The sequence below is a fragment of the Colossoma macropomum genome, unplaced genomic scaffold (assembly GCF_904425465.1).
Source record: "Colossoma macropomum unplaced genomic scaffold, Colossoma_macropomum, whole genome shotgun sequence".
Taxonomy (NCBI): Eukaryota; Metazoa; Chordata; class Actinopteri; order Characiformes; family Serrasalmidae; genus Colossoma; species Colossoma macropomum.
Genome location: NW_023496051.1, coordinates 1,964,146 through 1,987,480, shown reverse-complemented (window position 1 = coordinate 1,987,480; position 23,335 = coordinate 1,964,146). Strand labels below are relative to the sequence as shown.

General features: G+C 41.4%; 1 protein-coding gene across 3 annotated transcripts in view; it reads left to right on the top strand.

Annotated features, from left to right (window-relative positions):
• Positions 1 to 23,335, top strand: part of shoc2 (SHOC2 leucine rich repeat scaffold protein) — a 42,945-nt gene that overhangs the window by 5,742 nt on the left and 13,868 nt on the right. For all 3 annotated transcript variants that reach the window (XM_036565123.1, XM_036565125.1, XM_036565124.1), the window contains exons 2-3: positions 18,443 to 19,502; positions 22,523 to 22,660. In XM_036565123.1, coding sequence (XP_036421016.1) covers positions 18,806 to 19,502; positions 22,523 to 22,660 — 835 coding nt within the window. In that variant the 5' untranslated portion in view covers positions 18,443 to 18,805. The remainder of the gene's footprint in view (positions 1 to 18,442; positions 19,503 to 22,522; positions 22,661 to 23,335) is intronic.

Below are 23,335 nucleotides of genomic sequence, written 5' to 3'. Positions count from 1 at the left end.
TATAAACTTTCACTATGACGTGACGAACATGATCAGAACGGACTTAGGGAATGTAATCAGATACAGGCGTTTACACGGATATTATTCTTCTATTTAACAGATTATTTACAGGATTACCCACCTCGATCAATCGGATAGAAACTGTAGTCCGAATGGCCTCAATCGGATTAGGGCATTCTGATTGAGGTGTTTACATGGACGTATTCTGTTCCGATTGAGCTATTAGTCAGATTATTAACGGATTATTAGGCTGCATGTAAACATGGCTACTGAACAATCATGGGTCTTCAGGGGGTCTTCAGTAAAGAAAACGGATCTATATAGAACCATGAACACTCAAAGAACTCTTTGCATGATAAAAGGGTTCTTAAGATTGATGGAGAATGTGCAGTAGATGGTTCTGCATGGAGCCTTTTTTGAAAAGCGTTCTATATAGCACCAAAAAGGGTTCCTCTATTGTAACAATCTTGATATCAAAATGATAGAAAACCCTTCTTGGTGCTATATAGAACCATCTACAGAACATTCTCCATCAGTCTGAAGAACCCTTTCTTGATGCTATGGCCCCTGTAATCACGCAAAGGGTTCTTTGAGTATTCATGGTTCTATATAGAACCATTTTCTTTACTTAAGAACCCTTAAAAAACATCTTTTTTGAGAGTGTAGCTAAAACCTGTAGTAGCCATCTTGAAGCCTCAATTTTATCCATTTTCACAAATGTACAGTTATCAAGTTATCTGGAGAGCTGAGAACCCTCCCCTTTGTGAAATATCCCCCCAGGAATTATCGGAAGGTGCTGCATAGTGCAAGAAGATTCTTCATCATTCGTGGCGCAAGTATATAGGACTGAATATCATAAAAAAACTGGTACCAATACCAGTTGGGGCGTTCAAGGTACCGGTCAGGGCTGTCAGGGTGCCAGTCGGGGCGCTCAAGGTGCCAGTCGGGGCGCTCAAGGTGCCAGCCAGGCAATTGGATTTGATGAATACATAAATGCTGAAATCTAAGAATAAACACACACTCTGTGTTCCAGGTCGGCTAGTTACAAACATGATCACCAATGATGACTACCAAGTAAGGTGCTTTTCCGCCTGGTACCGCCTCGGCTCGGCTTGACTCGCCTCGCCTTATTTGGTTTTCCATTAGGCAAAAGTTGGTACCTGGTACCCAGTACTTTTTTGATACCACTCTATCAAGGATCTAAGCGACCTGAGCCGATACCAAAAAGTGACGTTTCAGGCTACCGATTGGTCGGAGAGAATTGCTAAACTCATATGCTAACATTAGCTACCAGGTTAGCGTAGCCTCTTGAGTCGCCTCTTTTGGGCAACCAGAATCGTGTTGTCGTCTGACGTATTTCCCAAACTCTCCTGTCTTTTTTGTCAGCAGTCTTTTGTCTTGCTGTCATCAGCCTCTTCTGAACGTCATGGCCATTTCGTTTGGTGCTATGATGACTAGCTACATTTATAGGGAACTATATCTGCAGTGGAAAACGAAGTAGCTGATGCCTTAAGCGAGTCGAGTCGAGTCGAGTCGGTACCATGCAGTCAAAAAGCAGCTATAGTGGGAAGAATATGCCATTGCTGGCCATAAACATACAAAACAATTTATTTTGACACCTCAAACCCCTTTTAGCTACTCAGTTGTTCAGAAGGCGATTATGTTTACTTTATTAACTGAATAACACCGTTGGGCAGAAATGCATTTGTGTATGAAATAATTAAATGATCTACTTCAGACGGTGGACTTGCCTGCGTTCCGAATGTGGACATTTTGTAGGAAGGTAGTGAAGCTGCATGGCTGAGCTGCTTTATAGCTGAGGATTTGATGGAATACTCAATACAATACTGGATACATCAGAATAGACTTGTGCTTTTTAAATAGGGCTGCTCGATTATGGCAAAAATGATAATCATGATTATTTTACTCAATACTGAGATCTTGATTGTTTAACACCATTACTAGTTTGGAAACATCTATGCCAGAGGTCACTAATAGGCGGACCGCGGTCTGAGTCCGGACCCAGACGCTGTCCTATGCGGACCTGGACCTATAATATATAAACTATGGAGAATTACTTAATTTCGACAGGGTGTTCCTGTTTTAATCAGCATAACTTTTCTAGCCTTTACGGTAGCTTTAGCGGCCCGGGAGACTCACACACAAATATCATGCGTTGTAAATATCACACGTGACGCAATCAGACCTGTGCATTAAGGTGAGCACTGACACTCAAGTGAGTCACGCACATACAGGGGAGGGACGAGCCGAGAAACAGCAGTCAGAGAAGAAAGTGAGTCAGAGGGAAGTTATTTCACATGGTGTTCTCTAAAAACAGAAAACTAACAATAAATGTTGTTGAAATGTTACTGAGTTGGACTTTATTTGATTTGATATTCAGTTGTTGACTGTATAAGATGTTTATATAACTACTAGGCTACTTCAGTAAACAGTATATGGCACTGAATCATGATGCAGCTTAGACATTATGATGTTCCGGACCTTTGAGGAAATTTTCTCTAACTGGACCTTATTGAATTTTAATTAAAGACCCCTGATCTATGCTATTAAATATAGTTCAACTTAAAAACAGTTTACAAAGTTAATGTTGAGAAATACTAAATATAATACATACATTTACATAAATAACACATAAATAAAAATAAGTAAGGTCAGCAAACTGTAAAGGAAAAGGGTTGTGCTGAATTTATAACCCAAGACAAAATAAGAGCATCATTGCGAAACGGAAAAAACAGCACAATAATAATTTATCTTGATTATCTTGTTTTTGATTAATCGCCCAGCCACACTTTTAACTAAGCTCTCATTAGCTTAGCCAAAAGGCTGCAGTCCCAAACACCACAGAACAGGTTCTGTTTCAGCTTTCGCTCTAACAGCAGTCCGACTTTCTTCTCTCAGTTGTCCTCTAAACGGGTTTGAGTTCAGTATCAGTGGAACCGAGGCTCTGCTGTGTCGTGCGGCTTGTCTGTCCTGCTAACTAAGCTTCTGTTAGCTTAGCCATAACGCGGCTGTCCCAGACACCACAGAACAGGTTCGATTTTGTCTTTCTGTCACTTCAACACCGTCCACTCCACGTTTTCCCTCTCAGACATTAGTTTTTATCGTCTAAACTTGTTTCAGCTGAGCAGGTTTAGTCAGAATCATGTCTGTACTGTGGTGTGTGGCACTGTTTGGGTCTGTAGCCTGTTTGCTAAGCTGACGTTCAGTTAGCCGATCAGGCTAAAGATCCAGACACCACAGAACAGGTTGAGTTTCTCCTTCCTGTTTTTTCAGCACCACCTGCTCGACTTTACTCGCTCAGACTTGAATTAAAATCGTCTAAACTCATGTCGGTGCTTTAGTTAGCCAGAATCGAACATGTTCTGTGAGCAGAGCTGTTAGCATGCTAGCTAAGCTAATGCCTCTTTCCTAGTTTGCGGCGCTGTTGAGCATTTCTCAGTTGTTATTGAAATATGCCTTGAAAATAATGCACTGGGTTCACCTCTTTGGTGACGTTATAAAGGAACTAATCTTTTTGATTTTCTTCGATTTTGAAATGGCAAAAAAGTGTCTTAAATGATTTTACATTGCTTACGACTCTCCCCACCCCCAAACCCAGTAGTGCTGTGTACCACGGCAATGTTTGGAGATGGATTAAAGATATTAAAAATGGGATCCCTCCCCCAACCCTACACATACAAAACAAATATCGTTTGCAATCAGTATCACACTCTGAATTTTGTTATTTTGACAATGTCGGTGTTCTGTACAGCTTATCCAGCCTCGCATCAGTAGGGACATTTTCATAGAGCACAATAAAACAGAATTGTTCTTGAAATGAACAGCCAAGCAACGAATAGACCCGTCGCCTGTTGCGTAGTTGCCTAATCGCAGTTCTTTGAGCTGACCGTGATCGTTTTCCACGGTTATTAGCCTTCGCAATCATGTTATGTCACAATAACAACAGAATGGGAGTTAGATGTGCTGTGTTTTGCACTGGCTAATGTAGCTAATAAGTAATGGAAGCTTATGTACACCAGTTAGCATTGTGCCAAATTCATGCCAAAATCATCACACTTCACTGAAAACGTTAAACACAGTTGTTAAAAGGGAGTTTTTCAAAATATCTGCATAATTCAGTCGTGAAGATTCATTCAGAGTGGTTTGATATGAATTGCAATGTAGAGATTCTTACTGAGTTATTCACAGTGGTGGTGATAGGAACCAGACGTCCACCTCTCAAAGCTCCCTCACAGAAAGTTATTACAGGAAATCGTTGCTGACAAGTTGCCTGATGCCTGTTGCGGTTAAAATGTATTTTTTTGGTTTAAAAATCGATGCATGGCAAAGGGGAAGACATGTAGGGTCTTATAAGGCAAAATAGTGCCCAACAAAAACCTTTCATTTTCTCAGATTTTCCACTATTTAACCATCATAATCACACACAAAACTCAGATGATGGGCATAGGTCCACCGGTGGTTCCGGACAGTAAATAAAGGCTCTGTTTGTGTTGTAGACATGGTGACTCCTGGTTCCTGTCAGCACCACTGTACAGAAATCAGTCAGTAGGTTTATCTAGAACTGAGCATTTCACACCAAACCACTCTGAATTGACTGATCAATTAAATGATGCAGGAATTTGGAGGAAGTTGTAAGTGATCTAAATTAGACTTGCTTGTTTGACCAAAGAGTGGACAAAATTCAGGCTTAAAAGTAATGGTTATTACTGTTTTAAGCTCTTTTATTTTGGTGTTTCTTGCCTGAGTTTGAGGTTTTGTGTGTAATAAAATGAACAAGAAAAGACAATAAGTCTCAGATACTTGTGTGACAGTCGTCAGCTAAAATCGCACGAAAGACGCGGCGCTGGACCGCAAAGGGGATCAAACTGCGGTCAGGAGAGCGATACCACGGCCGCGCTGTGTATCTGAATACGTGTCACTTAAGTCTGAGATGTGCTTTGTCAGGTTCTTTTTCGTGCTACATGTGCAGCTCTGCTAAGACCTGTTGTGGTTTGCTTGGTAGCTAGCAGCAGTGTTTTGCTTGCTCGCTCTCTCTCTCTCTCTGTCTCTCTCTCTGTCTCTCTGTCTCTCTCTCTCTCTCTCTCTCTCTCTATCTCTCTCTCTGTCTCTCTCTCTCTCTCTCTCTCTCTCTCTATCTCTCTCTCTCTCTCTCTCCCCAGATAAGGTCAGGATCAGCATGCTGTGGTTAGCCCGACTTTCAGGATTGATTTGAGAAATATCTGTCACGCAGGGCCCGTGTGCCGGCGGCTCGAAGGATCCCGAGGAGAGGAATGCGAGAGATTTCTTTTTTCTTTTTCTTTTTTTTTTTCTTCTTCTCCCCCCGTCCTTCGCTCGTCAGAGATGTAGGATAAGCAGCGAGTTATGCAGTTTGACCCCTGCCTCTCTGCGCTGGTCTCCAGGCTTCGCCCACTACACACACACACACAAACACACATACACTCTCTCTTTCTCTCGCTCTCTCTCACTTTCTCTCTCCGAGATAACACCTCGCCAGTCTCTCACAATTTCTCCTCACCCTTTTAGATCCTAATCTTAGCGGCTTTGTTTAAAGACACAGGCTCGATCTGTTTCTTCTGCGTGTTCGACGTGTGTCCAGCCTTTTCTTTCCTACGTTTGTCTTGTCTTTTTATGCTCCCCTGAAGCTGCTAATAACATTTGTGTGGTTTTGTTTTGGGCTGAAAGATTAGTCGTTTTATAATCGCAGTTTAAGACGAGTGCAATTTTCAAATCGCAAGAAATTTCACCATCAAAAAAGAGAGTTCTTCAAGGTTCCTAAAAAAGATGGTTCTTTGGTAAAGACAGTCATTCTGTATAGAACGTATATAGAAGCACTCAAAGCCTATTCTTTGCAGGCTCAAATGGGGAAATAGTTCTTGATGGAGAATTTGTTGTATATGGTTCTATATAGCTCCAAAAAAGGGTTCTACTATTGTTATGATGTCAAGCTTGTAACAACAGAACATTTTAGTGCTATATAGAACCCTTTTAAAAAAAGGTGCTGTATAGAGCCATATACAACACACTCTCCATTAATCTAAGGAACCATGCAAAGAACGTTCTAAGCATGCAAATGGTACATTGAGTGTTTATGGTTCTATATAGAACCATTGTCTTTCAAAGAACCGTTGAAGAACTTTTTTCTTTTAAGTGTGCGCAATAGCAAAAACATACGTTTAAGAGGGGAAACTGCACCTAATAAGAGCGTATGAGCTGCCTGTAGATGAGTTAGACCAATCAGAGGCAACCAAACCTCCATGTGCTGTGTTTTTGGCCGAAATTAATCAGGCATTAGTTTATTAATAAAATCGCAATTTAAATTTCAGTCGCTAAAATCGCGATTAGATATTTTCCCCAAATCGTTCAGCCCTATTTTTCTGTACCAAAAACAGTCATAACTTGTTTGAGCTTGGACCATTTTCTAACCTCTTTTTATCCCATAGAATTAAACATTCTGTTTTTTGTGCCTGATATGTAAATAGTTCTGCATTGTGCCTCATTCATAAGCTGACGAGGATGAAACATGCCTTATAACGTCAGTGTGAGTGGGCGGGGCTAAACAGCTGTAGGCTGTAGATGTTGGTATTCGTGACGTTGCAGAAACAATGGGCTGTTTTTGCAGCATAGTTTCCGTATGTGGATTGGGGGAATGAATGGTATGATATGAAGCTTTAACAGTTTGTACATACTCTAAACTCTTGCGTCAAAAAAGCGAGAGCAGTTCAGTTTTTCATCATATGGGCCTTTGAAGATCTCAGCAGCAGCCACATCTTCACCATATTATTCATTTCAGTTCACCAAATCATCACGTGCTGTATGTGTGTCTGAAATCGGGCTCTGTTGGCTTTTTCTCATTTGAAAACATTGTTCGTGGTTGTTATTTTAACCTTGATTGTTGCTTTGTGTTCTTTAAGCTAGTTTGCTGTTAGTTTGCATATTTTGTCTCAAGATGGTGGATCTTTTTTTTGACCTGGTTCCATCATTATGGTGATTTAGGCTTCAGGCTAAAATTGGTATTTAGGATTACAAACAGTTCTAAGCTTTGGCAAAACATGTAGGACCCCCCCAGTGACATGATACCACCAATGCTAGGAGGGCGAAAGCTGGCGAAAGCTAGCACAAATCTTGAGAAGCGCCACTGCATCTTTTTGAACTGCTGCTAACGCAACGTCATTGGACAGCTGAACGTTCTTGGAGAAAAGCGGCAACTGCCAATTCTCTTACGTCAGCTGACAGACGCCTGTGCTGGCTAGCATCACGGGGGGAATGAGGGCCATCCAACTCACCCAGACAGAGTGAGGCCAAAGCCCGATTCCATTTCTTATTTTTCCCCCTACCCTTGTGTCTCCTTGCCCCCTTGATATGAAGCTGAAGTCAAATATTTACCAGCTTCTTGCTGGAATTATCCCATGGTACCTTAAATGCCTGAAGCGCCAAAATATAACTTCTACACCATTTAAGGTGGAACGGGAAATTTAGCCTGCTAGCTAGTGAGACATCAGCACTAGTAGTGATTTTTTTTAAAGCTTGTTATGAAGGTAAGGACCATAATACATGGAAACGATATTGAAGTAAGACAATAAAATACTCACATTTGTGGGTTTCTTTGGTCGCTTGTGCTGCCATCTTTACGGTTTTTCTTTTTTCTGTCTCTGAAAAACCTCCGCTTGGAGGGCCATGTAGCCCTAACACTTTGCCCTACCCCTCTATCTCAACAAAAATCGGGACACCCTACCCCTAGACGTGAATGCGCAAAACAGAGGGGTAGGGCTAAGTGATGGGGCGAGGGGTGAGATGGGATTGGGCCCCATTACACACTCTTGGACACAGATTGCTGTAGGTTCACCAGGGATCAAACTCATGATCTCCTGATGATTGGGCTCATGTTTATACTGTTGCGCCACTTGGGAGCCCTTCAGGTTGCTTTTTGTTCCTTGTGGCATCAAAACTATGAAGCAGTCATTACTAGGGCACTTTAACATAGTATCAGCGTCGGTGTTTGGGATACTGACACAACAAAGCGTTTTTTGACATGCATACATGCTGTTAAATGATGCGTACGTGTGTGCCAGTAGATGCAACTTAACGAATGCCCTCTGTTCAAGCTTAATTTGTTTTATTCGTGACACAGAACATATCATACATAATATACATATCAGGACTCATAAGCTAGTTTGCTTAGGCAGATTTAATATTGATACTTGGTATCAGCCAAGACTTAAGGATCAGGTATTGATGGAAAAAGAGATGTTAGCCTGGTTTGTCTGATGTGTCTAATTATTGCTCCGGTAAATAAACTGGTAACTTTTGGTAAATTGGCGATTCTTATTATATTACATTCGTCTGTCCTTTATACCATAAACCGAGCTTCTTATAAATATTGGTGCTGAGTTATTGCCAATACTGTTACATTTGTTGAACCTTAAATTGGCTGATTTTTATCCATGAATCATTATCATTTTGGCCCTAGAACTTGATAGTGCCAAGTGAAAGAACTGATCTAAGTGTACAGTGTTTGTAAATGTGGTAAAGCTGTTTGATGTAGTTGGGCTTCATTAATGAGACCATGCCAGTGTTTGTATAGGATGTATATATTGGTTTGATACTGGTTGTCAGGTTTTCAGGCTGAGCATTCTCACTGCTGCATCTTCCAGTGTGTATTTACGTTAAAGTCGTGCGTACAGTGAGGGTGAAACAGGCTCTAAAATGTCGTAATACCATTAACATGGCTCCTTCCTTCATCTGGACTTACCGTGTCCTAACTGGCACTGTTCATAACAAAATGTCATTAATTGAATGCATCATCCAACAGCACCAGTTCCCACATCTTTGTCATCAGATTTTTTTACTCTTATTGTAACTGTTCCAAAGTTTGAGGATCCTGACCCATCCTGAATAGGGCTCAACAATTTGGGGACGATGTGTAATAGTGATTTATCTGACTAATAGTGCGACTACAATTTAAATTGTCATTATTATATATAGTTATATAACATTTAGTTCTGGTGATTGGTTGAGAAGTGTGCTGTTATTTCGCCATAACATCAGTTTTTTTTACCAACACTGCATCACTCTGCTGAGACGCCGTTGCTAAGCAACGACTTTGACCGCTGTAGGAGACGCTCAAACCATTTGAACGTTTTCACTTCTTACTTTGCCACAAACAGAAAATGGACACTTTTAAGATCACATTTGACCGACAGCCGATTTGGTCAGACTCTGAAGATGAAACGACACTAAATTCCCAAACTGTCATCACCACTGAGCAGCTTTTCAGTCAGCAGCTGAGACAGAAGAACAGCTAAACAACCTGGAATCAGCCAGAAATGAACCCAACACCATTCGCCAAACTAAACGGGCTGTAAGATGCTTTACAGACTGGCTGGAACAAAACAACATTAATACTGATCTGGCAAAAACTGACAAAACTGAGCTGAACTTGATATTGCAGCAGTTTTATGGCTCAGTCTGATTTGGTCAGACTACACGTTTGGCAGATGGTATTCGGCTAAATTCAGGTTGTTTAGATGTTCTTCTGTCACAGCTGCCGACTGAAAAGCTGCTCAGTGGTGATGACAGTTTGGGAACTTAGTGTAAGGAGCTGGAGAACGAACTGCCGGCTGTGCAGCGAGTGGGCGGAGTTCGTTACTCTGATGTAGCAACAAGCTGCTTGTTAAGGAACTATAATTTGGTGAAGGAACTGCTGACATTAAAACATATTAAACGCCGCGTTCACGACCCAGTTTATTAATTTATTACTGTATTTATTTAACTGTTGTGTAAAAGTGTTTTTGATGATCTACGGCGACCAAATCACAGCCGTGATGTTATTTCGTGATAACACTCTCCCTCTCGGGTTCTATTGCTTAAGAATCTGTATCAGTAAGTTGTGGTTGAGATGTCACAACACATGGAGGTTTGGTTGCCTCTGATTGGTCTAATTCATCTACAGGCAGTTCACAAGCTCTGTGTTATTAGGTTAAATTTATTTCCACTCTTAAAATGTGTGTGTATTTATATATATGTATGTGTGTGTGTTTGTGTGTGTATATAAATATGTATGGTTTTCAAGTCCATTGGTGCGTCAGCTTGCATTAAGCTGTTGTGAACCTGCTGATATTTCATTTTTGATTATATTCCATGACTTCAGTTGGTCTTGTTCATTGTTTGTCATGTTGCTGGTGTTACAGAATCTCATTTCTAGAGTTTTATCCTTTGTATATTAATGTAAAAGTCATTTTGGATCATTTTTATTGGTTCCGTTCATCATTAAATATTCACACAATATAAAGGACAGCCAGCATTTAGTGGTCAAATTGTTGGTAAACAGTACAAACAGAGCTACAAGGTTTTGACCATGTATAAAATACTGTTATTAATGGTGTTATACAACGTTATAAAGCTGCTACTATGTGTTGCTAGGCAGGCGTTCATGCTGGTTTCTACCAGCAAACCCTTTCTAACCAGAGGAAGGGTTTTTACTCTTTGCTGCTCTGATGTAATTCAGCTGAATTATGAGGAAATTCACGCTCTCGTCGCAGAATGCTTGTCTTAACCTGTAGCTTCAGCAGTGTGGTAGGCAGTGGTTGGGAGGATGTGTTAACATAAGGTGATTTTTCTCTAAGCTGAAGATTTTCAGGTCCTCATGCATGTCGGCCTAGAACCAAGAAGAAAACAAGTGGTTGATATTTAGGGCTATTTTCTGTCATCTATATTTAGGCCTATTACGTAGGTTTAGACTTGAATCAGCATGTCTGTTATTATTAAGGTGGCCCAACTGCCCCCCCAGTTGAGGCTGAGCGATATATTGGACGGATATTGTTGTTGTGAAGGTGTGAGAATGTGTTCACAGGTTCATAGTGTATTTTGGTGTTGCCTTATAACACATTTACCCCAGTTATTTGATCTGTTTTAATCAGGATTGAAGCTTTTTTGAGTATTAGATGACAAACCTAGCTGGGCTTTCTAGACAGTAATATCAGCTCAAGAAACAAAGCAGAATCATCCCTGTTTAGGGAGGTTTTGTATGTTAAATGCAAATAAAACAAGATTATTTCTTGTTTTTATCCCTACCCATTGTTTTCAAGTGTCTCCTTGCCCCTTGGAACTGAGTTACAGGGGTAGTGGTTGAAATCTTCCTCTATGAAATGGGACCCTCAAATAAAAAGAGCATCACTTCATTAACAGCTACCAGCGCTGCTCTGTAGGCGACCCTGCCAGTCTGCAGTGACAGCAGAGGAGGGTAAAGTTCAGCTCCTCACTGCTGGGCTTTAGTTACATTTAGGGCATCATATGCCTTCAAAGAGGGGGGGGGGCAATTATTTATTATCACCCACCACTAATTCTTCGATGATTTGAAGCTGAAGTCAGATATTAGCCAGCTTCTTGTTCATATTTTCTAGTTCCACCTTAAATGGTGCAGCACCTTAAATGATAACTGCAACTGCTGCACCATTTAAGATGGAACGGGAAATTTTGCCAGCTAGCTACAGAGACATCAGCATAGTGCTTGTTATGGAGAAAAGGACCATAATATTGAAAAGACATTAAACTAAGATAATATAATGGTTATCGTGATTCTTCAGCAGAGAAAATATTCACATTTGTGGGTTTCTTTGGTCTTTTAAGCAGCCATCTTGCCGATATTGCCGGAGTGTGACTCTGAAAAACCCTTCGTTTGGAGGGCCATGTAGCCCTAACGCTTCGCCCTACCCCTCTATCTCAACAAGAATCGGGACACCCTGCCCCTAGACGTGAATGCGCAAAACGGAGGGCTAAGGGTTGAGTGGTAGGGATGAGGGGTGAAATGGCCTTGGGCCTTATTGTGTCCAATACCCGATCCATTGTGCCTTGTCTGCAACCCTCAGGATTACTAAATGTCCTGATATGTCCATTTGTTTAATTTTGAGTCAAAACAGCTGTGAAGTATAGTTTATTCATTTTTTTAGCACCAGGAAAAAAGCAGAAATTCCTATTCAGCACAAAAAAACAGTTTTTAGTGTGTCACTCTTTGCTTTTATTACATCTTTTATTACATTATTGCTCTCATTTTTTCAAAGACATTTGCAAAGAGATCTTGCCACACCTCCAAAGTTCAGTCTCAGAAGTTGGTTGCATTTTCTGCTTAATCCCAAACACATTCAGTGATGTTGAGGTCTGGACTCTGGGGTTCAGCTTCTTTGTTTGATGTGTCCGTCTCCTTTTCTCAGTGAGGTTCTTCTTGAACAGCTTCACATCCTTTCAGACCCACAGCGCTGAGTCGTCTTCTCACAGTGGAAGGATGGACAGAAACACCTGTGGATGTTTTCAGATCTGAAACAGCTTGATTTTCTCCTCTCTCTCAGAGATGAAAGCTTTAAGTGCTGTTTATCTGATGGGGTCAGTTTTGGTGTCGACCAGGTCTTCCAGGTGGTTGTTAGGAGGCCCATTTTCTCTGTAGATTTAGACTTTAGTCTTAGACTTTCTCTTTCCTTATGCAAATTGATTTTGATATCTAATCTCCTGAAAACTAATACTTTGTAACCTAGTTATTGTGATAATTTAATAATATATTCTGATTTTCTCGTCGCCCTGTCCTCTGAGTGACTCTGTTGAATGGCCTCACACACTCAGTTATTGCTTTATTTGAAAGGAGATGAATCCTTTAGCCATAAAGGTCTCGTGACCTGCAGGGAGTCCAGGCTTTGAAGGCCGCTCCCAAAGATTATTCTCAGCAGCGTTAACCTTTCTGATGCTCTGATCTGAGCTCCGGCCGACCACGCGCTCACACAGTCAAACAGCACATACCCGCTTACACTATGCACACAGATACGCACTTAGCGCTGCATGCTGTAGACAAAATGCAAGCATTGCAATCATAAAACTACATATTGAAAGCGTTAAATGCATTGGCCAATCAGTTATCTTGCTGGGAAACGTGGCATAGCTACAATATCACAACATGACATTTTCACAATACTTAATATGTATTGCACTACTTATGTTTTTGTGGTTTGTTCCAAGTTGTAATGGACTAATAGCACCAGCAGAACTGTAGAACCATTTTGTTTTTTGTTTGTTTATTTAAATGTTTGCAGAAGTGAACTCCTTAAACAGAAAGAGGAGGGAAAGTCAAACAGTTGGTAAAATAAATAAGCTGCGGTGCTGTTACTATGCGTTAGATCAGGGTTCTGCGACATACGGCTCTTTTACTGCCCTGTTTCGGTTCCACAGCAGAATTAGGTTTGTAGGTAAAAATAAAATAATCTTCCTTTACAGTAAAATAAAGCTCTGCTGGTTGTTCAACACAGTTTAACAATAAATGGTCTTAAACGCTGGAGTTCATGTAGAACTGCTGATTCACCCTTTAACCCTGATGGTTGGTGCGCAGCCTGCTGGTCACCGTAGCAATGCAAGTTTCGCCTAGCTAGTAGAGACCGAAAAGACAAATAGAAATATTTAAGACAAACATAATTTGAAGATGAGTTTCTTCATAACAAGCATAACAGATCAGTAGTAGTGTGGTCATGTCTCGGTAGCTCGCTAGCTAAAATTCCCACTCCACCTTAAATGGTGCAGCAGCTGCATTCTGGTGCCTCAGCCACAATTTAAGGTGGAATGGGACACTGGCGAATGAGAAGCCGACTTCAGGCTTGTAAAAAGGTGAACATTGAGAGACATTTTACAAGAAAGTGTTCCACTTTTGTGGAAAAGTTTCCTGCCGGAGATGTGAGAAAAGCGGCTATAACTGAGCTAAAGCTTAAAGCAGAGCAAAGTAAGTCTCTGTTTTGTTTATACTCTATTCTATTCTAGTACATCAGCACATACTGAGACATATTTACAGCCAAGATGGTGAAATGGGCATAAAATGTGGCTCCCGAAGTGGTTTGATTTTTATTAAAAGGACAAAATGGCTCTTCTTAACAATTGGGTTGCCGAGCCCTGCACTAGGTGGTGGTGGTGGTGGTGTGTTGTTTTTTGTACAGGCTCTCTGTAATCAGTGCAGTTGTTCAGTGTTTTAGAAGTACTAATGATACCCATGATACAGTCATATGCAAAGTTTGTTGGAAGTGGAACCATGTTAACACGTCCTCTACATGGAGCAAACGTAAATATGGCAGTTTTCTGGGAATTTTGGTGCACAATTTCTGTTTATTTGCTGAGTTTAATATATTGGGAAGAAATATGTTTTGCACATATTTGGTTTACACTCCACATTTAACGTCTTATTTTTTCTAAATAAACAATAATTGTGCATTAAATTGTCCAGAAGTATGTTCTCTGTAAATGACGTGTGAACCTACCTTTAACAAATCAACAAAACATAATTTGACTGGGATGCGTAAACTTTGGCAAAACGACTGTATACTCGTAATTTATCGATTTATCGTAACAATAACGTATTTACTCCACCTCCCACCTCCAAATATGATGTGGCTAAATATTGGCCTCCATTATTTTTGACCTAAATAATTTGCTACTGTTGGATAACATTAATTATTCCCTCCCACAGTCCAAAGACATGCAGTGAGGCCAGTTGGATACGCTAAATTGCCCCTAGGTGTGAGTGTGTGTGTCTGTCTGTCTGCCCTGCGATGGACTGGTGACCTGTCCAGGGTGTATCCTGCCTTCCAGTTTGGCCATTTATGGTTATGCTGTAATACAATTTTAGTGTCTTGAACCAAAAAAAAATTGTTCCTAGCAGTTTTTTCAATGAATAGTTCAAAAATCTTACCAGTATGCAGTGAAAAATCACAGATATGCAGCATACAAACAGGGCAAACCACGCTAACGTTACCCCATTTAGCTGATCTGTTGCCTCTGAAGTAGTCCACTTTGTTTTTAGCTGTAGCCTAACATCGACACCAGACTGATGAGGACAAGCGTTGGACCATCTGGTGCTGAAGCGTGAATGACTGTAATATTTTCCAAATTCCAGCCGTGTCTGACAGTCAGAGGGGCGAGTTTACGAGACGCACAGAGAAAAATGTCTTGAGAAATTTGATGAAACTGAGGATTCGAATGTCCTGTTTCACCTTAAATGGTGCAGCATTTACGTTCAGGAGCCTGCACAGGTCCCAGAATGTTTATTTGACCAGAAAGCTGGCAAATTAGACAAATTCAGCCTTTAAGATGTGAAACAATAGAAACGGTGAGAACTAAAACAGAACGCTGTCACACGCGCACAGAATTAAAACAGCTTTATGTCAGCAGGTTCATGTACATACATAGTTATGAGCACGTGCTCATAAATTCATAGTTATACAAACACACAGCCAAAGTGACACCCTGTTATACACACAGACACACCGGCACCACATCACACCACCCCTCACGCAGCAGGACTGCAGACCAACGTCTGCAAACTGTATGAACGCCATACGTTGCTATTGTTGTGCTGAAGTAGGGAGTATCTAAAAAGAACAGCTGAATAATGACGTAGCTGTGGCTCAGAACCAGAGCGAATGCTCTATTTATTTGCCATTTGCTGACGTAAGGCTTCTTTGTAACTTTGAAATAGTTCAAAGACTCAGATGCGCCTTTAGCGGTTGAGGTTAGCAGATCGTTCGAGTTCACAGGTGAACAGTTAAGAGGAAATTGCTATAACGCAAGAAGAACATAACAGACCATGATAACGAGTTATCATGTGAAAGAAGACTAGATTAGGTGATTCTCTTTTTCTGATTGAACAGTTATCAACAATACACTGATCAGGCCTAACATTATGACCACCTCCTTGTTTTTATCAGCTCCTCTTACTATATAGGAGCACTTTGTAGTTCTACAGTTACAGACTGTAGTCCATCTGTTTCTCTGATACTTTGTTAGCCCCCTTTTACCCTGTTCTTCAGTAGTCAAGACCCCTATGGACCCTCACAGAGCAGGTACTATTTGGCTGGTGGATCATTCTCAGCACTGCAGTGACAGTGACGTGGTGGTGGTGTGTTAGTGTGTGTTGCGCTGGTACAAGTGGATCAGACACAGCAGTGCTGCTGGAGTTTTTAAACACTGTGTCCACTCACTGTCCACTCTATTAGACACTCCTACCTTGTCAGTCCACCTTGTAGATGTAAAGTCAGAGACGATAGCTCATCTGCTGCTGCACAGTTTGTGTTGGTCATCCTCTGGTCCTTCCTCAGTGGTCACAGGACGCTGCCCACAGGACGCTGTTGGCTGGATATTTTTGGTGGACTATTCTCAGTCCAGCAGCGACACTGAGATGTTTAAAAACTCCAGCAGCACATCCTGTATAAATAAAGATATTGCATGGCCACGACAGTAAGGTGTGGGAATGAGATAATTAAGCCTTGAGCACAGCTTAATAAGGCATGATCTCTTTCCCACGCCTACTAAGTCGTGGCCATGCATTACAGTCTCGTTCCTACACGTTAATATAGCATAGCCATGCATTATTTTTATGTATACGGGATGTCACCAGCAGGGCTCCGAAGATTTCAACATGGGTCATTAGGTTTTTTTTACTGTGCGCTGTGAACATGCTGACCAAACACAGTTCCAGTAATACGGTACCAGCCACATATTTGATTTGGAGTTCAGTATGGCAAGAGTTTACCGACACATTTACCTTTCAGAGTTGATTATGAAGCGACCGGAACAGCGGATCATTTTAACAGAGGTTCCTGTTGGAAGTGATAGAAAAGACATGACAGCCGCTGCAGCGGAGGACGAAAACGCAGTGAAGTCTATGAGCTCAGCTCATTAATGAAAAAGGAATTTGCCTCCAGATATTTTAGCTCCCTGCCGAGCTGAGACAGAACATTTTGTGAAGCGAGCGCTATTTCCAGCAGCTGAAGCAGTGTTATCTGTTATAGACAGCCTACCTCAGCTCAGGTTCTCTGTCTCTGACGAGTGTCCACAGAAATACTGCGTTCCAGTCTGGATTTGATGCTGTTGAAATGCAAAATTTTAAATCCTTCCTGAAATCATCTGACTTGTGTCTTGTGCACATGCGAATGTTGCTCAGTGCAAATGCAGTATAGATCATTTATAGCAGCAGCAACTTTTTAACTGTTACCTCTTTCACAGACTTTTTTTTACGTACAAGCCGTTCCACATTGTAAGTGTGCACTGATTGACTGAGAATAAAAATGTTTGTTTACAAAGTTGAGGGGTCATGCCAGTTAGTGCTGATATAGCCACGCCCTCACCAGCTGTAATAATCCAGATGAACTCTAGGAAATGTAGAAATCTTTATAGGTTATAGATTTACAAGTTCTCGAATAAAAAGCTTGATGTCTTTAGCAGTGGTGGAGGAAGTACACAAATCATGTACTTGAGTTTAAGTAGAGATACCCAAGGTAAAATATTACTCCAGTAAAAGTAGAAGTTCCTCCCTTTAGACCTCCACTTGAGTAAAAGTACAAGAGTATTTGCCTTCAAATGTACTTCAGTATCGAAAGTAAAAGTACTAAAAGATTAATTATGACTCTGATGTCCTGTTATCATTTTATAACAAGACTCTGCTTTATTAATTAGGTGAAAATACTCCAGTGTCTCTCTTGGTAAACCAGTCTTTTAATAGAATGTCATTAATTAGTGACGCTGACGTCTATTAAAATTATCATAAGCACAAAACACTGAAGGCAAACAGTTTCCATCAGGTAGAACTGAGTGGCTCTGAAATCACTTTATACAAACAAGCAAAGTTTCAGTTTGAGATTTATTTACACTCAGTTACAAGTTTAAGTTTAATAAAAACTTTAAACTCAGGTTCACAAATGAGTTTCCTTTACTAAACTGCGTCTGTAGGTCTCTGTTCATAAACATAAACTAGCCAAAACAAATTTACTATAAAATGAAAAAGTGTTTGTATAAATTCAGAAAAAAGACGCGTCAGTCACAACTGCATATGTGTACATATTTCTATACTGTGGTCTGTTTACACAAAGTTAGGTTAGTTCATCATTTATGCTGAATAGACTCTCCCAAAATTTTACGCTGCTGCACTGATGTTGAACCGTGTGCTGCACTGGGTCGGTATGACCAACAGGTCAAAACAAGCTCAAAACTAAGTGACCCCTGTGCCCTGATTGGTGCTCTTGCTTTGTGCTTCTTTCGTTTTGACGTTTCTTTTTTTTATACACACACAAACCCAAAGGAACGACAGATTTCTCATAATGTAGTGGAGTGAAAGGAAAAAGTCGCCCAAAATGGAAAAACTTCAGTAAAGTACAGATACACAAAAAAACAGTAACGAATTACATTTACTTAGGTACTGTCCAGCACTGGTCTTTAGAGGTATACCACAGATTGTCATTTTTGTTCCGAATGTTTATTTGGAAGGCTGGACTTTTGATTAAGCTATTTGACAGCCTGACTCACCTCTTTTAATAGCCATGTAGTTCTAAATAAGTGAACTTATTATGCTGCTGCTGTGGTTTACTAATTACTGTTTTTTTTTGTTTTGTTTGTTTTGTTTCAACAGCCGAACCCAAAAGATGCGACCTCTGCCAACCTCTTTGTCTGACCCTGTTTGGATTCAGCCGCGGGAGTGTTTGCAGTTCAGCCAAGCATGAGGCTGCTGGCCTCCTCATTTGAATTGTGGCTCTGTCAAGCTCCTCTCTTCCTCATGGAGTTTTAATAGCCGCCGAATACCTGAGTGTTCTTGGAGAACAAACAGACACATGGACACGTACACAGATATGTATGAAAGCATTGAGGTATAGCAGCCCGTCTGCCAATTTTTAGAGTTTTTTTACTTGCGTAGTGAACGAGAGCGGGAGGGAGTGAAAGAGAGAGAGTGAGAGACTTAGGGTCCCATGCTCCGTCGGGCCGAAGTACTTTCACCATGAGCAGTGCTTTAGGCAAAGACAAAGACTGCAAGGAGAAGGAGCCCAAACCTCCGTCCGGTAAGGAGCGGGAGAAGGAGCCGAAGGCACCCGGCAGCTTGGGCAAAGAGGGCAAGGAGTCCAAAACCAAAGGGAAAGATGCCAAAGACGGGAAGAAAGACGCGAGCGGCGCACCGCCTGCCGTGGCCTTCTCTGTGGACAACACGATAAAACGGCCCAACCCGGCGCCGGGCATCCGCAAGAAGTCCAGCAACGCCGAGGTGATCAAGGAGCTCAGCAAGTGCCGGGACGAGAACTCGACACGCCTGGACCTGTCCAAGCGCTCCATCCACCTGCTGCCCTCGTCCATCAAGGAGCTGACACAGCTGACTGAGCTTTACCTGTACAGCAACAAGCTGCAGAGCCTGCCGGCAGAAGTGGGCTGCCTGTCGGGCCTGGTGACGCTCGCCTTGAGCGAGAACTCGCTCACCAGCCTGCCCGACTCGCTGGACAACCTGAAGAAGCTGCGCATGCTGGACCTGCGGCACAACAAGCTGCGGGAGATCCCGGCCGTGGTGTACCGCGTCACCTCGCTCACCACGCTGTACCTGCGCTTCAACCGTATCACCGCCGTCGAGAAGGACATCCGGAACCTGGCCAAGCTCACCATGCTCAGCATCCGCGAGAACAAGATCAAGCAGCTGCCGGCTGAGATTGGTGAGTGACCAAGCTCTGGAATCTATTATAGAAGGCACATTGATGAACAAGTGTGCTGTAGGTCTGTAGGACTCTTGAATGGGCTCTAGCTGCTAGATCATGGATGCGCTGATCTGCTGCGGAAAGGTTTCTGCACAGTCCTTAACTGTTACCTAGCACACCAGATTCTACCAACCAGAAGCTAGAATACTGACTAACTAGGGCTGCACATTGTTTGTCATTTGTTCATGTGTTGTCAGTCATTGTTGCAGTATTGGTCTTTGCAATACTAATAACCTCGAATTCCAGGTGATGGAATATCACCTGGATTTAAATAGCCACTGCTGTGAAATCAGGCCTCCTCCTAGGATTTCACAGCCACAAAGGACGTGTTCAAAAACAAGGCAGGACTTAATATAGAATTGATAACATTTTGTAAGTGGTTCATCTTTCTCTCTTACATATATTTCATATCTGCAAAACTAGGCAAGTTTGCAACATGTACATCTTCAGCCCTATTTGAGCTGGATTAGTTTTACCAGATGAGGTTCGGTAACATAACCTGTGCATGATTTGAGTGGCTGATTCATACAGGATGAAGGATGGGTGTAATTTTTCTTACCCAAAGAGCCCAGATTGAATCGTCATCGCATGGATGTTTGAGTTGTTTGCACACTTCTGAACGATAAAACCCAGAACAAAATGTTGCTCTAAGCCCTGCGGTCCTCCACAAAGACCACACTTTGGTAACGTCAACAATGTGCAGACTTAAAGGGTTTAAGACCTCAAGGGTAAGCATGTGCATTTGGGATAGACAAGTGTGATGTGCAGGCTCCACATGTGCTGCACGCTTTGTACTGGTTGTACATTTTTGTTTTTAATGAGCTAATTTGCTTGTCGTCAGCATCTAAATTCAGACTGCAAACAAAATTAAGCTCAGTGAAAAGTAAAATTAATAAACAAATGCATTTTTATTCATATCTGAATATCCGCCATGTTGATCAGACAGCTGTAAAAGCTGTCTACTGATTGGTTTGTAATTTTGGGTAACAGGCTTTGCGGTCCTCACCCAAGGCCCCAGTAAGTGTGCACAAAAGGTGCTAGTTCACCCCTTTGAGCGTCAAAATAAGAAAAGACACCCGACAGCTTCTCTTCCTGTGCATGTGCAGTTTTGCGATGCAAGTGTACCATTTAAGAGCAGGCCTACCATGCTATGCAGCTAAATGGCAACTAAGGCACCAGGAAGAAAGTGTGAAAGGCAAGGCAACACCCAGTGTCATGAAGTGTCATGAGGATTAAGGAATTGGGTCAAATCCAGCTCCATTTTAGTAGTTAGCCTTGTGTTCAAGTTGGGAAAAAAAGAAATAAATGGAGGCGCCATTATATGTTACCCAGTTTTTGTGACGTTGATTTGGATAGGGCTAATTTGACTGAGGGAGCTCTGAGTTCAGCAAGTTATAGAAAAAAATTGCTCCAGAATAACTTGATAGAAAACTATGGATGTGGCAAATTTATACTCAATTAAAATACAGATCTCCTCTGTAATCTCTCCAATAACAGTATCTCCCCAGGTAAAACTAATCCAGCTCAAATAGGGCTTTAGCTAAAAATAATGCTGTTCGCTAAGGGAGATAGTTTAAGGGATGGACTCTTTTAGAAGTCATACAGACATGACTTTCTGCGGACAGTCTTAAGGGTTGAATCTGATTGGATGCCAAGGGAGCCAATCAGATACCAGTCTAAAGAGTGGGCAGTATAGCAAAAATATGATGGTAGTGGTTTCCATAAGTCTTTTAAATTTTAGGTATGAACAAGGCAAATGTGAGGTATGAATACCAGGTAATTATTTTGGGGGTAGAGGCCTGGACTCATTTTCAGTGTTGCACGCTGGAGCGAAGAGTAACCAGCCCACTGTAGGCCAGAGCGGGTCGTAGCATGCATGGAGAGAAATCCCGCAAATTAATGAACAGCCTGAATAAAGTAGAACTCTCACTAAATCATATATATAAACAATATAAAATGATAACAGTAAAACAGTTCAAATTAATGAAGTCGTTCTAAAGGATATCGTGAACAGCGCGCAAATTCTCGTGGCTTACAGAGACGGAGGAGTCTTCAGTCTGATGACCACAGCTGCTGAGCCCAGCGAAACACCAAAAAAGACCGTTCTGTGGTTTAATTCATGCTTTATGTTTACTGGGAATAAGTGGTGTTTCGTGAAATTACTCTCAGTGAGCCTGATGACCATGACTGCGCTGATATTTCAGCAGAGAATAAGGTATTTTTTAATAGACTAGGTCGCATATTGTATGTCAGTTTGGCTTGACAGAACTGTGTGGGTGGGAGCGGGACAAAACGTTTCGGTTGCGAGCGAAGCAGGAAAAATTATTCTGATTTTCTGTGGGAGTGGGATAAAATCTTGGGCTTTCTTCCTGGTGCCATATTTGCCATTTAACTGCATAGCATGGTGTCTTTTTTCTTATTTTGAAGCTCAAAGGGGTAAACTAGCACCTTTTGTGCACACTTACTGGGGCTTTGGTCGAGGACCGCAAAGCCTGTTATCCAAAATTACAAACCAATCAATAGACAGTTTTCTTTACAGCTTTCTGACCAACATGGCGGATATTCAGATATCCCAATAAACAGTCCTGTCTAGACCTCTATTTTGGTAACATAATGTTAAATTCTGAGATTAGTCTACATCAAATACTCTGGATTTACAGTATTTGGATTAAGACTGTGGGTACTCTGGTGACTGGTACAAAGTAAATAATTTGTAGCAGTGTAATCAGAACACCAATATTTTGTTCATATCGTGCAGTCCTTGCCGTGGACCTGGAGTTTGAGGCTGTCCTGCCAAGAAATAGTACATTTTCTTAATCTTAAATCGTGAGTGCTTCATTCACTTGTGCCTTTCTGGAATCACTGAATAAATGGAGGGGCTGGCAGAACCTCGGGAGGAAAAGATTTGCTGAAAGCACTACGCGTTTGATTCTTGCTGTATCACAGCGTTGAGTTTGATGTCTGTGTTTGGTCTACAGGCGAACTGTGTAACCTGATCACTCTGGACGTTGCCCACAATCAGCTGGAGCATCTCCCGAAAGAGATCGGCAACTGCACACAGATCACCAATTTGGACTTACAGCACAACGAGCTTTTGGACCTACCTGAGACTATAGGTACATGTTCTCTTACAGTGTTACTCCTCTGTTTCTTCTTTTATTTACAGTATGATGTTTTTTTCGGTGTGTTTCTTTTCTTCTGTCTAATATCCACAGCACTCCTGCTGATTTGGGGAAAAATGTCCAATAGCAGTTTTTCTTACTAACATTACAACTGCAGTTTAAATGCTGTTATGTTCTATAAATTAAGCTCCAGGCCTCAAGTTTAGTCCTCAAGTGCAGTCAACCTACCAAGACAAGTTTGGTGTTCAGAATTTGCTTTCTTAGCTTTGCGCTGGAGCTGTGAGGCTAGTTTAGCTGACACATGGACACGAGATACACGCAGAATTCTGGTGTCAAGCTGACCGCTACTGCTTTGATTTACTTTTGTCCATTTTCATAAGTAGCTATAATAGTTCTATAGTGTCAAAAACCACATAAGCAGGTATATTTGAGATGATTTATCACTGCTTAAGGCATGTGTGATGATTTAGGCCTCATTTATAAAACCTACTTGAATTCTAAATTTTATCTAAAGATTAGTTTCTCAGGAAAAACTGTTCACAAAACACAAATTTTGACATACAGTACAATGCCACTGAGAACAGTTTTGAGATCAAATCTATGTAGATGAATGCTTTATTATAAATAAGGCCTGTTATTCGCAGACGGGTATAAGCTTCCATTATTGTT